Below are 16,554 nucleotides of genomic sequence, written 5' to 3'. Positions count from 1 at the left end.
CTGGCAGATAGGTGATGTAATAAGGAGTAACTTAGGCTACAACAATAACCTTTTTGTTAAATTCAAACGCACACGAAGTCGCGAGCACATCTAGTGTAATATACATAATTGTTATAATCAATGTCGCATGTCACCTTTGGATAGTTTGTAATGACTGTATATCATCTGGCTATAAAATCATGACGCCCTGCAGCCCGGGAACGCTGTTAAGACAAATAGGGCAAAAAAGCCTCAATAAATAAAAAAAAGTATCGTTGGACTTTGTATAAAATTGAGAGTTTGGAGGACTGGATGGAGACTTTCTCTTTAACTAGATTGTCATCAAAAGGTACTATTTGTTATCTAGAGTGTATTTTAATAAAATTCATGAAAAATCGCGAATTATTAAAGCGTTTATTTTATAATTCAAACGTAATCTGGATATTAATTGATCAAAGTGAATTTAATAGTTTATCGAATGTTACAGATATATAGAGACAATAGACTAGGCTGTCAGTTTAAGACGCTAATTAATATTAGGCTTAGAAAAAATCTCTACAAGTATTGTACGTCGGCTTAAAATTGCAACCCAGACGCGATAATTAAAATAAGATGCGTATGTGCTTTACAAAGTTAATAGTGGAAGAATAAAAAAAATTAAAGGTTATATTTCAAAATTTGATAGCTTAGTTATAAAGTAATGTAATTTTCTTCCATATACATACATACATATAATTTCGTCAGTCTTTGACGAGTGAATGTACGTATAAGTGTATGAAAAGTTTCTCTTTCGCAACTCACATTTCCATTTCATTTTTTATCTTAACGCGCCTACAGAAGTATAACTTCAAAAATATAAATTGATATATTTTTGTATTTTTTTTCTATCTATTTCAACTTTATTTAATCTCTTGACTATTAACAAAAGTTTATACGACGGAAGTATTAATTTATATAAGCCTTCTGAGAATATTTTTAGATGCAAACTTTCACGGTATAAAATTAGTACTTGGGAGCGTTGAGGATTCATTGTAAACTTGTTGTAAGCAAGTTGCTTTCGTGTTCGGACTTCAATCAGAAGAATACATAATATATAGACATATCGGTACATAACAAACTTATTTTTTGATTGATAAATACAAAAAATGTCGTACTCATATCGTGAGTATCACTGTCTATAAACGTGTGCCTTTAAATAAAATTAATTAATGTTGTCTATATCAATACGCCTAGATAGACTACTGGTTTGAACTGGTTTAGTTATCTTAATTCTCTCTTAATCTATAAAACATCATTGTTTTTATAATTCATCTCGTGCTGTGTCATGAAAATTAAAATTAAATGAATTTCAACCACATGTATATCCACTAATCCGCATGCGAGCGGCATGGTGAAATAAGCTCCAAGTCTGCTCCTCAAAAGGAATGTACATAACATATATAAAATAACATAGCGTAAAGTAACATAAAGTTTCCCAGCTTAGGTTACATTAAATATTACATATACATAAAAGTGAAACATGGGGAATGTTGGCTAACAAATAACAATATGTCGGTTATAATACCTCAGTACCCAAAAACCTTTATAAATCAGCTGATCATTTAAGTTTATAACATTATTATGGATAAAGCAACCCTACATAAGTAGGTGTAAGTCGCCCCATGAGAAAATGTCCCTTCTTTATTCGTTGTTATGTACTATAAACATACCTCTTTTATTATGAGGATTTTACTCAATGTCATAAATAAATTCTATTAATAGAAACCCGATTACTCGGTCTAGTTTCATGTTGGAGGCAATACCGAGTGACTGTTTTGATTTACGTATGGATTTGTTTGATTTTATTTTAATAGGCTTTTCCAGTCCGAGTGTATTGCAGTAATTTTTATTTTCTTCTTTGATACAACTATATAATATAATTTTGCTTTAGAGAAAAACTTTGTACTAATATGCAATGTATGTTTACAATTTTTTCACTTTTATTTATCCGGACAAACTTTGTTTATAATGGCATTGGTGGCAAACGTTCAGGAGGCTCATCTGGATAGAAAGACCATACCATCGCTCATGGACATCTGCAACACTGGGATGACTAATTCAATAAAATTATAATATTAAAAATATAGTTTCTATTATCCGCAACCGTTGGGTATTATATATCCTATGTTATTTTCTGTTCCCCTTTCTGTACCAAATTTCAGAATGGTAGGCAATTTATAAACAGACAAACATTCACATTTATATTATTAGTTTGAATCGGTTAGGTTAACTAGATTTTAAGTCCTGATTGTACAATTAATGTTACTGTTGTAATAAAACATTTCAATTTGTGAAAATAAACAATAATTTGGTTCATGAAATTGTTGTATATATTTCAATCATAATAATTACCACGATGACAAGCTGTATGTTATTTAATTAATATGATTTATCTACTGAATATTTATTTTACGATATCGAAATCGCATTTTAACTTATTAAATTATATTATGAGAATGATACGGTGTTAAAATATGAATATGATATACATGAAAACGGTTAAAAATTAAGTGCAAGTTATTTTCTATTTTTATAAAGTAGGTAACATATCTTAATAAAATTAACAATATTTTTATTTTACCTTAGCGTAGTTTTAGTATAGATTTTTTTTTGCTTCAGTGACTTTTATTTTGTTAATACTATTTCAACTTTAAGTGATAGATTAGTATTTTATTTCTTATAATTATATGAGTAAAATAGGATTTTTCAGTTAAACAACTTGTGGAATGTTTCTATAGTAGGACGCTCAAACTATCAGTTTACTAATGCCGAAGATAACGTTGAATAGACACAGGTTAAGTAAAATCTCCTATAGGCTTTATTATATCAATATATTATCTATCCTTCATTTATAAACAAAATAAAATTTCAACAAAAAAATACAGACTTCAGTTGTTTCCTTCAAGTTTAGAGGGGGTCGAATTTCATTTAATTCCTAAATAAATTTACTAGCATTGTATGTTATCTTTATACATGTCATTATCATACAAAGAAAATTATTAAAAAAAAAAAATATTATACATTTCCACTCAAGGCTGGTCACGAAGTCACACTTATTATTAAAAAATATGTTAACAAAACATAGTCCTATCATTATTCAGTCTTATTTCGTTTTTAAAATATAAAATTCGATTAAAACGAAATATTTTTATTTTATCTTCTATATTAATAATTTTGTGCAGATCTAGGTTAGACCCGATTGAAACCTAGGACACAATTATAGATGATAGATCGAGATATTATTTAAATTCAATGACAAGACAGTTCAACGGGCGGCCATGTTTGATGTTTACGAGTGCGATCAAGAAGTGTGTTCCAAATAATAATTTCGTGCAGAGATATTGTAGTTAATATATCTATATTTGATTAGTCTTATTTATTTAACGCGAGTGAAGCCGGGTTTTCATCTGGTAAATAATAATTATATATACCCATTTAAGAATCACAAAGACAACATCGACCAAAGACCGTTGGTAAAAAAAAACTTTAATTAGAAACATTATTTTCTCTTTCTGACATCAATGAATTCATATTCGAAAGAAGAAACATAACATTGTTAGACTAGTCATCCAGTAAACAACATTTATAGCTAAAGCCGTTTCTTTCTAACGTCTGCCTTCTGTGGCGCAGTGCTTGTATAATTATCTGATGTGTTTGTTCTTATTAAATAAATATCGTTACTAAGTCTGGACCCTGAACGTATTAATATCAAAATGTAGACGTAGAGAACGTATTTATTTAAAAATGCATGCGGTATTATTACTTTGCTTAGACAGTATGTCCTTTACATTTACTAAATTAAACATTATACATTGATTCTAACCGCAGTATATGTGACAGAAATGTCTCATTTCATAACTTTCGGTAACAATACTTGTCACAAGACGCCTCACTAAATTAACTGAGCTCTGACGTCAGACAGTTTCAGTTAGCGTAGTACCAAACCTTATACCGTAATTATCACGCTACACCACTGTGTCTTGTTCCCTTACCGAGCGGAGACAACGGAGCGAATTTTCCTTGTCTCTGTTGTTTCATAATGTATCGTATGTTTACGACGATGACTTTCCAAGCTACGTACTGTAACATTAAAGTGTGATGGTCTATGCAACGAATTTCGCGCTTTAATATCTAGTAATTTTAATAATGTCACCCAACTCCTTCGTTAGTGTGAGCAAATAATAACAATGGAGTTTGTTATATAATTATAAACAATACCATTAAAATTTGTTTTATTGTTTGTTTGCCCTCTAAGCATTTCTACTTGCCATTCATATTTTGCGAACAAAAAAAAAGGTATTTTTTCTTCAATGTAAACATTTCTGATGCCGACCGAAAAAAAACAATCATATTTTCAGTGGCTTTACTCATGACTTGAACCCAAATTCGGGGTACGACGCCTTATAAGTTAGTCGCTAGACCAATAGTTAATATTAATAATGTGAATTTGTATTGAACAAATAATAAAACATAAATTGTTAAATAAACACCTGAAACGTAACGTGTGTAGTTGAAAGAATTCATCGCACAATTATATTTCTTAAACTGACTCTGTAAAAAGCTTTTAAAAGAATGTGGCCGTCTGGGGACGCCCGGCAGATGTAAAAAAATATGGCTATTAAAAAGAAAACTAATAAATGAATTTAGACTAAAATAAATAAATACTTAATAGTTGTTGACAAAATAAATATATTTTTATTATTATTAAATGGGGGGGGGGGCTACCCAATGACGTATAACATTAAAGCACATAAAATAATATAATATTATCGACAATACTGATTGACTATGAATTACTAATAAAAAATTGGGGTATAAAATATAATTTCTAGATTTGAAATCAATTTTTTTTTCTATAATATAATTGAATTAAACTGAATATAATTTAATATGTTACGGATGAGATGGACGGTTAACTTTTATGATTATTTCGCGTTTACAGCACGAGTTATCGTGTTTTGATTCACCATTACTTATTCAAAATGGCGTATTAAACTTGAACCCGTTACAAGGGTGGTTTTGTATTAATAAATCATTAGATTTGGATGGCCCTTGGTATTCATAATATACTACTAACAGGGCAATCCCTAATGACCCCCGATCATTTTTTGCCTCCATCCATTATTATAATAATAATAATATTAATTTGAAATGGGTAGGATAATTCGACGCTTTGTTCTGCTATGAACCACGTGAGTCTTAGGTGATTTTTTGTTTATTTTATGTATATTATAGGTATATAAAATAAGAAGTTTATTCCACTTGACTCCAATGCTGGTGGATTACACATGTGGCATAATTCAGCTACCATAAGCTGGTTTCCTGACGATGCTTTTCTTAATACAAGTTGAGCACGTAAAACATACTGATGCTTGCCTGGATTTGAACCCGCAAACGGTTGAGCCGTTTAGCCTCTTTAGCTCTTTAATTAATTGGGGCAAATATGCTGGCTTCCTATTATTTAATAATACAAATGCACCCCTCCATAGCGTGCCAACGTGATCGAAGATATTGTTACGGTATTTTAAGGCTAATGTTATTAAATTATTGGACGGATTTTTACGAAACTTGGTCGCTGCAATCAATAAACGCTTCAACGAACTTGGAAAGTTTTATTTTCAATAAGATTTTGGATCAAAGTCTATAAATCTAAACTGTATATACCAATATGTATTTTTATATTAAGATATGTATTTACCCGTCACGTCAAATCTAGACCAGATCTGAACTTGGAACGAAAACATAATAAACAAATTAAAATATATATATTATATATATTGAAGTCAATGACAAGGCAGACTCAATTCCCCTAATCGAAATCAATCTTCAGTGTCATTACCAGAACAGCTCTCTTAAAATCATAATTAGAAAAATGTATACCATTGAAAAAAAAAATTATCAAATTTTTGTTTATTTATTTCTTTCTGTCAAGATTTATTTGACACACCCAATTAACACGGTTTCGAATTAATGTTAAAATATTATTATAGATAATTTGTTTTCAGGTTCAACGTAGTATGGGATAACAGGGACGCTGAACACGGAGAACTCACTGAATACAAAATGTTCTACTTCTTGCAAGACGATAACATCGCTGTTAAGGTAATTCTGTGATTACTTTTAACGATGGTTTTTACCGCATATTTAAAGTCATCTATTGGATTAAAACATGAAATTGCATAAAGAAATTATATTTTTGTTCGATCAAAATTAATACTTATCGGTCGGTGTTACGGTTGAATATTGAAAAAATTACCGTACTGCAGGTTTTATCAAGGAATGAACTTTTATTTTTGCTCCGTCACCTATAATATCGTGTTTAGGAAAATGAGATTTTAATACGTAAATTTAAAGCAGGTTAGTGAATTATGTAGGCGATAATTATTTTTAAAAACAGGACAATTTAATTGGTGTAAAAGTGCTTAACAAATTGTACTTATAACAAATTTCATACATTGCGAGTACATAAGCTAATATAACAAACTAAATAATAAGAATAATATTGTTCTATTGCATTTACATCGGGTATAATTATTTTCTCCGTTAATATAATTGTTCAAAGTTTCCGCACCCATTAAAGCCGAAGCGATAAAATCTTTTGATGGCAGGGTAAACTTTCGCTCTAATTTCGCAACAATCTGGGCCTGTAGAAAATCAAAGCGATGAATATTTATTGGAAAGACCCGAGTGCGGAGCGATCGAATTACGAACCTATACACATTTTGTTCGCTTGCGTCTATATCCCCGTGCTTACACGATAACTTGCAGTATTACTGTAACAGCGAATTCGTTAAGGCTTTGGCACAAATGTATTTTGTAATGGAGCCCTGGCCTTTGTGTAATATATTCTAATAATAGTACTACTTAATTCACAACAAAATTCTATAATTTTTAGGGTTCCGTGGCCAAATGGCAAAAACGGAACCCTTATAGATTCGTCATGTCTGTCTCTCTGTCAGTCCGTATGTATATCAAAGCCACTTTTTTCCGAAACTATAAGAACTATACTGTTGAAACTTGGTAAGTAGAGTACATAAATCGTAAACCGCAATTTGCCTTTAATTCAATCAATTCAAATATAAAAATAAAAAAAACATCGATCAAAGATACAACGAACTAGAAGAACTTTTATACTATGTTACTTGCTGCTACGGAACCCTTCATGGGCGAGTCCGACTCGTACTTGGCCGCTTTTTTATCAATAAATTGAGCGGTAAATTATTTAACATTATTTAAATTATGTTGAGCCGAGATGGCCCAGTGGTTAGAACGCGTGCATCTTAACCGATGATTTCGGGTTCAAACCCAGGCAGGCACCACTGAATTTTCATGTGCTTAATTTGTGTTTATAATTCATCTCGTGCTCGGCGGTGAAGGAAAACATCGTGAGGAAACCTGCATGTGTCTAATTTCAACGAAATTCTGCCACATGTGTATTCCGCCAACCCGCATTGGAGCAGCGTGGTGGAATATGCTCCAAACCTTCTCCTCAAAGGGAGAGGAGGCCTTTAGCCCAGCAGTGGGAAATTTACAGGCTGCTAATGCTAAAAAAAAAAAATTATATTCGAATTTAGACGTTTCGTAATTGTTGTAGTGTAGATCATAAATTAATCTGTGAACTTGTGATAGACTTATTTAAAATAATTGATGACTATTAGCTACTTTGTGCTCTTTTGTTATTTTTTCGAACATAACTAATTAATATATTTTAATTTATTACTGTAAATTTGTCACAGGAGATACACGATGGCAGAGGTGGAAAAGATCCTTTCCCTCTCCTTCTGAAGAAGAGAAAACTACCCAAAGTGTGGAAGGAGAGACCATGTAAGTTTAAACATAAAATTAGCGAAAAAAAGCATTGCATAGAATAACAAACATGCATTTAACTCAAGTTAGAACTGAATGGGCGACTGTTTGTTTCATAAACGGTTTGTCAACAACAATAATTTGAAACTCAAATAAGTTTCTTGTAGTAATTCGAAAAGGTCGCAATGGCAAAGTTAAAAAACGAAGGTTAAATATAAAATGTAAAGCATAATATTCATGTATAATAAAAATAGTTAAATTTTTGACTTCTCTTAAAATACAAGGATTTAGAGAGGCTGTAAGTTATATATCTATATTTTTTATTTAAAACAACTCTTAATTTCTGTACACTAATTGGTTGAATAATAGACGATATTTATAGCAATAGCCTCCTTAACTCCATTTTTAAACAAAACTCTACATGTTTTAGTTTAAACTTTCTCGAATTAATCTAAAAAACATTTTATTTCATTTTTTGAGCCTTTGTCAAGTGTAGAGTCATTTTCGTTGACAAATAATACCTTTGATTCCCAACTGAATTATAAAAAAAATGCAGCGAAAGTTTTTCGAATTAAATACTCGTTTGACTGTATTGTATACTCCATACATCGTGTTTAATTACAATTCATATTAAATAAATTACATTAAAAAAATATATACAAAATGATACACAAGTGTGAGTAATATCGCTCTTTCTATTGTTCTTATATTTAACTTTAATAAGGCAGCGGTATTTTTATTTTAAATTTGGCTTAAATCCAAGCTACAACATAATCCAAAAAGTTTAAACTCATATTCAAACAACTGGCAGTCTACACAATTTTCATTCTCATAACGTCACTTTTAATCTTGTCGGTAAATAAGCTCAAGTACTCGACGTCTACTCAAAATTTCATAGCGTAATCGTCTTAAGAGCGTCCTATTAATATAAGTTTACGATGGCTCAAAGATTAACCGTACCGTGTATTTACCGAGATTTTACTGTCAGCAATTTCCAACATCTCATTTGCAAGGTAATTAGGATGTAGGTAGGTAGGTAGTATTGTTTGGTGGACTAGCGTTTTCTCGTCTCGGGTTAACTTGAACAAAATGAAACATCGAATAGCTATTTCGAGGTTCAAACGTACGGAAACTCTGCTGTGGGTTGTCAAAGTAACTAAATTGGAAATGTTGCATCAGTTTTATTTACGAACGACATTTCAGAGATTTTGATACAGCGTGTACGTTATTTTATTTCTAACCATTTATGAAGAAACGAAGTAATAAAAAATACTAATATAAAGTATATTGAGTAAATTAAATTTAAAATTAATTAAAGGCGTTAGTAAGAATCAATACTGTTATCATTTTAAAATTAACAAGAATGATTTTTTAAAATAAATTTATAAATAAATAAGTTATTTTGTAAAACAAAAATGAACTTTAAAAAATCAGTGCTATCATTTGCATGCATAGGTTTTGTCACATTTAGACGTCATGGATCTATGTTTTATACTGATCAGCCGAAAATTTCTAAGTATTTTGGCAGATTAAAAGACTAAAAAAAAGGAAATGTTGATTAATATAATTCGAAATTTAACTTAAGCCCTAAATCCCACGGCTGGACATTAGCAATATCAGACAAATCAATGTTAACTCAACAAATTTCCCTAACATTATCACAGTTAAATTTTTTTTAAAGTTAATACATTCTGCATCTGTAAAAATAAGAGCAAGCATCGAGCACAGTACATCAATAATGCTATCGAAATTGGTTTTATTCGTTAATTCGATACACGTCCGCCGTAGTCTATATTTATGGCGCTGATTAACGCTAGCGGGTTATTGTTTATTCAGCATCATTCCCATCGATTGCTATGGAAACTACAGAGGAGGAAATAACCGAGTTCTATTCGCCGAGGGACCTGATTGTGGGAGAAACTGTGTTCGTTCTCGGCCGTCGTTTCCTGATATTCGACTGTGATAACTTCACTAGAAAATATTACAGGTTAGTATCCAAAGGATTATTCTGGAGTAATCGACTGGACTCGAAATAACAATATGTTTTTCATGCGATGTACTTGGATTTTAGGGATTGGAAAGTTTTAAATATATATCTATATATTATATTGGTATTGATTGGACTTTAGTTGTCACGTGTACCATTGAGATACATTTGTTTGTATGATGGCTAACTACAGGCAGAAGAGACATAACATCGTAGTTTCCAAGGTTGGTGGCGCTTTGGCAAAGTAAGGGATGGTTCATATTTCTAACACTGCCAATGTCTACGGTCGGTGGCGACCACTTAACATCAGGTGGCCCATTTGACGGTCCGCCTACCTATTACATAAAAAAACAGGGAATTGTTGTTTTCAATATTCTGTCTGATAAAATAGAGTACGTGATGTCAACGAGAAAATACTATTTGTCGATTCCAGAGTAATGTAAATAACAGTAATATAATTTACAATAGGTAAAAAAGCACTCTTTATTTGATACAACATTTGCATCTCTCGTGATATCTTCAAAAATATATATGTAAAAGGCTCAGAAATATCATTACAGAATTAGTAGATTTTAAAAAATCTAAATTTTTATGAGCCTTTTATTATAATAATAATAAATACTATCTATCCAAATCTATTTGCCCTTAAATTAAAAATCCTAATAAATTAATTTTAAGCAAAAGCTCAAAATGTCAAAATATCGTAGTGACGCTACTTAAGGGTATTTAACTTTAAATATAGGTGATAGACAGGCGTACCATTTCATCAAAGATTTTACGAGTTTGTTTATAATCAGAGAACGATTCAATTGAGCACCTGATTTGATTAGTTTCGTCTGCAACGATGTGTGTGACGACTGAAGCCTGCCTAAACCTATCATGCTATTCCGTTTCTAACAAGATAATACACGCGCCATTAGACCAAATTACAAGTAACCACAGAGTTCACTCTATATTATGTATATTCGTTAATAAATTATAAACTTAATATTCAATAAATTAAGTTTGTTTGTGGAATAATTACAATATTAAAATATAGTTTCGATGATATTATCATAAGTAGCAGTCATTTGAAGAAGAAATATATCTGTAGTAGGTGGATGTAAATAGTTATTGAAAACAATATTAACGAATTTAACATTGAAACTAGAAAATTGTTTTAAATCTTATATTATATATTATAACATATTATAAGTTCATATATTTTTTTTTTTTTTGTATTTAACATTAAGAACAAGAAATCCAAGAAGACGTATTGAATATAACATTAATTTATAACGTGAATACAAATAGTATGAGTATTTCAAATAATTTTCAATGAGACGTAATATATATGCATATGCACCAATTGGTACTATTTATTGTTATTTAGTTAACAAGTTCAGACACAATATATTAAAGACAAAAGATAATTCATAGTTATGAGTGAATGAGTTAGTTCGTGTTATTTGTGACACTCGCTTACTATCCCAGAAAATGTTAAATAATATGAATCGTGGATAACTTATATTGGTCTGAAGTAATAGAGGTCAGAAAAACTATTTTCTTCTTTTTTTGTTAGTAACTTAAATATGAAATAAATTGTATGTATTGAATCATGCAAAGAAGGCAAACAGTTTTCGATAGCACTATTCGATTCGGGTATTCCATACCATGTTTCTTATGGCTATAATTTTATACATCTAAACACAAATGGTACTTCTTAACGTGAAAATAAAGTCGCATCATAACATCACCATACCTTAATCCAACTCAAGCGAAAAAGCCATGCATGTTCAACTTCTGCTTAGTTAAGTTAAATATGTCACTAAATTAAATTCTAAAGTGTACTTTTACATATTGAAATAAACTGTAAGTAGTACACTACACTAACAATAGAATGTCCTCCACAAATTGAACTAGTCGGGGACGAGTTGGAAACTTTGTTCTCGTCACAGTCGCATGCTTTAGCATAGTTTCATAGCACACAATGTTACTGTTCAGGACAATGCTGAACATAGAACAGCCCCCTCGCATTGAGGTTCATCACGAGACGAAGAAGGAATTTCCCAAGGTAAGTTAATATTGACCCAATAACTGTTATTACTTCAGTGAACACGCAGTTTTTTTATCAACTACCACTAAGCCTTTATTAATGAATGGAGATACTAATTATTAAGTGATGGGACTATAAATGCTAATGTTGCCAATAAAAAAAAGAAAACTCCGTTTAAACTTAATTATCATACAGTTTTCCTAAAGTTGATACCGAACATGACTTTGTGAGAGTTCAACATTTATATATATATATATATATATATATATATATATATATATATATATATATATATATATATATATATAGTTAAATAATAACAATGTTTACTATAATGGCGTATCATTTAAAATGTATTCGTTTCCGATAAAATATTGCGATGGTCAAACGCAATTGCATAAAGATTAAACCACTGATCCGAATCATGTTTCGATAATTTTCAGCCATCAACCATAAAGATCGGACGTGTATTCTGGTTTCAGACGACCTCATACGTTATGTTATATTTATCAGAATATATATACTAACATTAATTATACATACGAAAGCAACTCTGTTTGTTGCTCTTCCTCGGCTAAACTCTGAACCGAAATTGAAGAAATTTGGTATAAAGCAAACTTGAACTCCAAAGAAGCTTTATTATAACTAATACTTGACAATCAAACCCTACAAAGCTGCAAGCGACAACTTTTATTTCATAAATACAAGTATCAATTTGATTTTTTTTAACTCATTTATAACCTAATCTACGCGTTTCAATAAAACGTTAATTAAAATTGCGGTTTACACTCTAGTTCACCATATGTATAAAAAAAAGCAACCCTGGGAGGATCATGTTGAAAGAGGGCTGACGATCGGTTTTATAATAATGAATAAATGATAAAATCTCTCAATTAAATAATTAGTTGATCAAACAAATATAATTTATGTCACTTTTTTACTCCTTAGGCAAATTAAAAAGACAAATAAAATTGTCATGTCGCAAAATTTAGCTATTTCATTGAAATTTTAGGAAGTACAGGATGTTCCACGGTTCTTTTTTTTTATGCTATAGATAATTTACTGTGTGTTTACTGCTTAGATAAGTCACAGTAACACTGTAGAGCCTGTGACTTGTCCCAGATATAGAAAAAGAGTTAATGGACTCTTAACCAGCGTCGATTGATGTATGTATGTTCATATAATTCCTATATTTAGACTGTCATTAGATATATTTTTATAGAGTATTCCTCCTCATATTGGTATCGGTACTCCAGAGGACACGTTGCAGTCTTGCTACGGTCTAACACCTAAACCTCCTCACAAAGATGTCATCAAATACAACCTTAATGCTAACAAGGTAAACACAGAACAATATCATATACTTAAATATATTTTTTTTAATATTTCTAGATAATTTCTGATATTGAAAGTGAGTTTTTTTTCTGTATTAAAATAATAATAATATAGGTTTAAAAAAAACGATCAAAGTAGATACAATAAGTAGCGTGCGAATCAGTACGGTTAATTTATATAGTATTGATTTTATATTATATATAATATGTATATATGCATTTATGTATTAAATTATAGTTTTATTATTATTTTTTAGTGCTATTTTAATTTATATGTAACTGTTAACTTTATTTATTTCTTGTGTACTTATGTAAATATTTTAAATATTGAGAACAACTTGACCACGCCTCCGGTTAATCTACTAGAAACCAATAATTGATTACACGTTAACTAAATATTGAAATCAACATTTTTTACGTGTCTAGATGAGTATAAATAATAACAATAAAACGCTTAAATTGTTATTTAATATTTTACTCGACTACATTAATCACGAACAGAAGTTTGCAACATCAATACAAACTTTAATTTCGCAACACGTGAAGTCGAGTCATTCGAGTGAAGTTAGACGCGAAACTCGCAACTGTAATCCATTTCTGAATACAATTATTTCATGCATTGTCTCCATAAACACACTATACTTCTGAATCAACTACGATATTATAAGATCTAGCATAATTGCTTCTACAAGATGAAATATTCTCAGTTGCGACATTTCACCCTGCCAGCTAAATACATTTAAGAAGCAAGTCTAATATTACTTCGTATTTTTTAATGTCTTCGTATTTTTTTATAATTTATACTTTTCTCGGAATTCTTCTAAATTTTCTTTCTTATTTGCATATTACTATTTTAGCGGTTAAAATACGCAATCACTTGCATCGAAAATAAATAAATATATATAGTACCTAAAGATTTTTCTACAAAATCCTTTGTAACGATGACACACGAAACGAAAACAAAGTAAAAACTAAAAACTGCGTTGCAATATGTCATAGCTCACTCGAAACTATTGAACATTTTGTAAAAATGTACACACATCACATTCGCAAAAAAACGAATTTAGCACGTGATATGTCTATATATATAATTATATATCTCCCTTATGTAATATTCAATCATATATTAAAACAATATTTCGAGCTACTTATAAGTGAACATCGAAGTTTATTATTAGAATATTTTTATTATCTAAAAAGGGAAATTAAACTAATATTTTATTAACACATATTATATATATTCAGTACCTACGCTACCTCTGTGAAATGGACTGGATACATCCAGAGGACAAAGACCGTCAGTTTGTCCTCTCGTACAGTCTCGCAGACGGTACCGTGAAGATTGGAGAAATACCACGACGTAATTCAGGAATACGCGAAGGAAAGTTCCTGAAGTCGATGCGTTTGCAAACGCCAGAATCGGACCCTAACTTCCCTACTTACTACACCCCAGATAGATTTTATATCGGTAAGTTTTACTTTAATTTATTTCTTTAATAAATTCAATTTGTATAATAAGTATTAATTATTGATTACACTAATTCATGATACAATTTAAACATAAAAGTACATTTTATTAAGAGAGATTGTTCAAAATATCAAACAGTCAATTTATAAATATCTATTTTACACATCACACGTTCTACACGTTATTTATAAATCTATTTAATGATTCGATTTTTAAATATATTTTTTTTATATCGAGTGCTAAAAGCAATATTTACCAGCCAATCTTAGGAAGTGCAGGAAATAATGTTAATGATAATAAACAAATAAATTGTTTGGTTGAAAACAAAACTCATATTCATATATAAAAATATATATTAAAACATATGCAATTTAATGTTATTTTTAAAACTAATTATAAAACCAATTACGTTTTGAATTTTGTATATGGAAGTATTATAATTTATGGTGATACCACACCATCACATCACATCACGATTTTAACGAGACGTTAAAATAATTTATCTCCTAAATATAAAATAAAGTTTGTGTATACTGCACGCTGAGGTGTCTAGAATTGAAGCGGCTCACACTGTATAAAAATATGTTGACTAATTTGTAAAAGGTGTATTTAGAGCGTATATTTTACTCATTAAATAAAAGCAAGTAGTTAATCTCTACTCAGGTGCAGATGTTATAAAGATAGTTAAAAGTTAAATACTGCTCTGTTTTCTACTATAAGTAAAACTTTATTTGAATATGTTTTTTTTAAATGCACTAATTGGCACAGATAAAAATCACACATTTTTTTTTATATTTAAAATTATGTCAATTAATTATGTTATATTATACTTGTTTCATTATCAAGATAATGGTCGTTTTCGTTAATAACAGTAATTATTGATGTTTCCATGTATAAGTGGAATATAAAAATAAGAATGATAAATTGCATAGTCTTACTCTACACGGATATGCAACAAGTTTACAAAATGTAATATATGAGGTACACGTACGTAAAATACGTCTACAAAAAAAGCAATTTATGCTAAGTGCTCATTGGTTGAAATTTGACCATAAGCATTAGAAATATGAGGAAAACATACTTTAAATACTCATTATAAATACATGATATGTATTTGCATGTTTCAAACATTTTTTTTATATTGTATTTACATTTTTTTTTAATTGATTGAACACTAAATTCTCAATAGTTACCTAACAACGTTGGTTGATATAGAATGTCAGAAAGATACTGTATTGTTTTGTCGTTGCCTGATTTTAAATAAATTGCACAGAATAATTTTAATATACATATTGAGTTAACTACGAATTCCGTAAAAAAATATATTGTATAGCGAAACTGCTGTGACTTTTTAATAAAAAATTACAGATGCAAAAAATAACGTTTACGTCATTTTGTTATTTCGGTTTGAATAGTTCGTATTGAAAAAAAATAACAAGAAAAACAATCGCAACGTTTAACGTAATTTTAAACACAGTTAAAAAGAATAAGAGATCGCCTAGTCACCTAGTGGACAGAACTTATTGATTCGAAGATCGTGAGTTCAACTTGGAAGCATTACCAGTTTTCGCAGTTTTGGGATTCAACCCATGAGGATTCACTTACCAACCTACATTGTTGTAGTAGTGTGGTAAAATGCCCTCCAAGTTTTATCTTTAAAATTATGATTTTAAGAGGCCTTTGTTTACCTGCTAAATATTTCCGGGGTGTTTACTAAGATTATTTGTTGAATTTAAAAATAACTTTAAAACCTGGAAAATTAAATTGTGTTTTTATTTACGCTGTACATGTTCAAAGTGCTAAACAAAAAAAAAAACACTGAATAATTGCTTGAAAGAGATTGCTACAGGCGGTTGGCGTGTTGAAAGGATCCTGGAGTTAGTAACATTTAATGTTTTGACGGAAA

At 30.0% G+C, this 16,554-nt stretch overlaps 1 protein-coding gene across 1 annotated transcript in view; it reads left to right on the top strand.

Annotated features, from left to right (window-relative positions):
* Positions 1–16,554, top strand: part of LOC113392589 (EF-hand domain-containing protein 1-like) — a 64,800-nt gene that overhangs the window by 42,082 nt on the left and 6,164 nt on the right. The window contains exons 5-10 of the mRNA XM_026629089.2: positions 6,024–6,120; positions 7,755–7,842; positions 9,661–9,811; positions 11,795–11,864; positions 13,069–13,185; positions 14,426–14,648. Coding sequence (XP_026484874.2) covers positions 6,024–6,120; positions 7,755–7,842; positions 9,661–9,811; positions 11,795–11,864; positions 13,069–13,185; positions 14,426–14,648 — 746 coding nt within the window. The remainder of the gene's footprint in view (positions 1–6,023; positions 6,121–7,754; positions 7,843–9,660; positions 9,812–11,794; positions 11,865–13,068; positions 13,186–14,425; positions 14,649–16,554) is intronic.

This window comes from Vanessa tameamea, chromosome 5, assembly GCF_037043105.1.
Source record: "Vanessa tameamea isolate UH-Manoa-2023 chromosome 5, ilVanTame1 primary haplotype, whole genome shotgun sequence".
Lineage (NCBI taxonomy): Eukaryota > Metazoa > Arthropoda > Insecta > Lepidoptera > Nymphalidae > Vanessa > Vanessa tameamea.
This window is presented reverse-complemented; position numbering and strand designations above follow the sequence as displayed.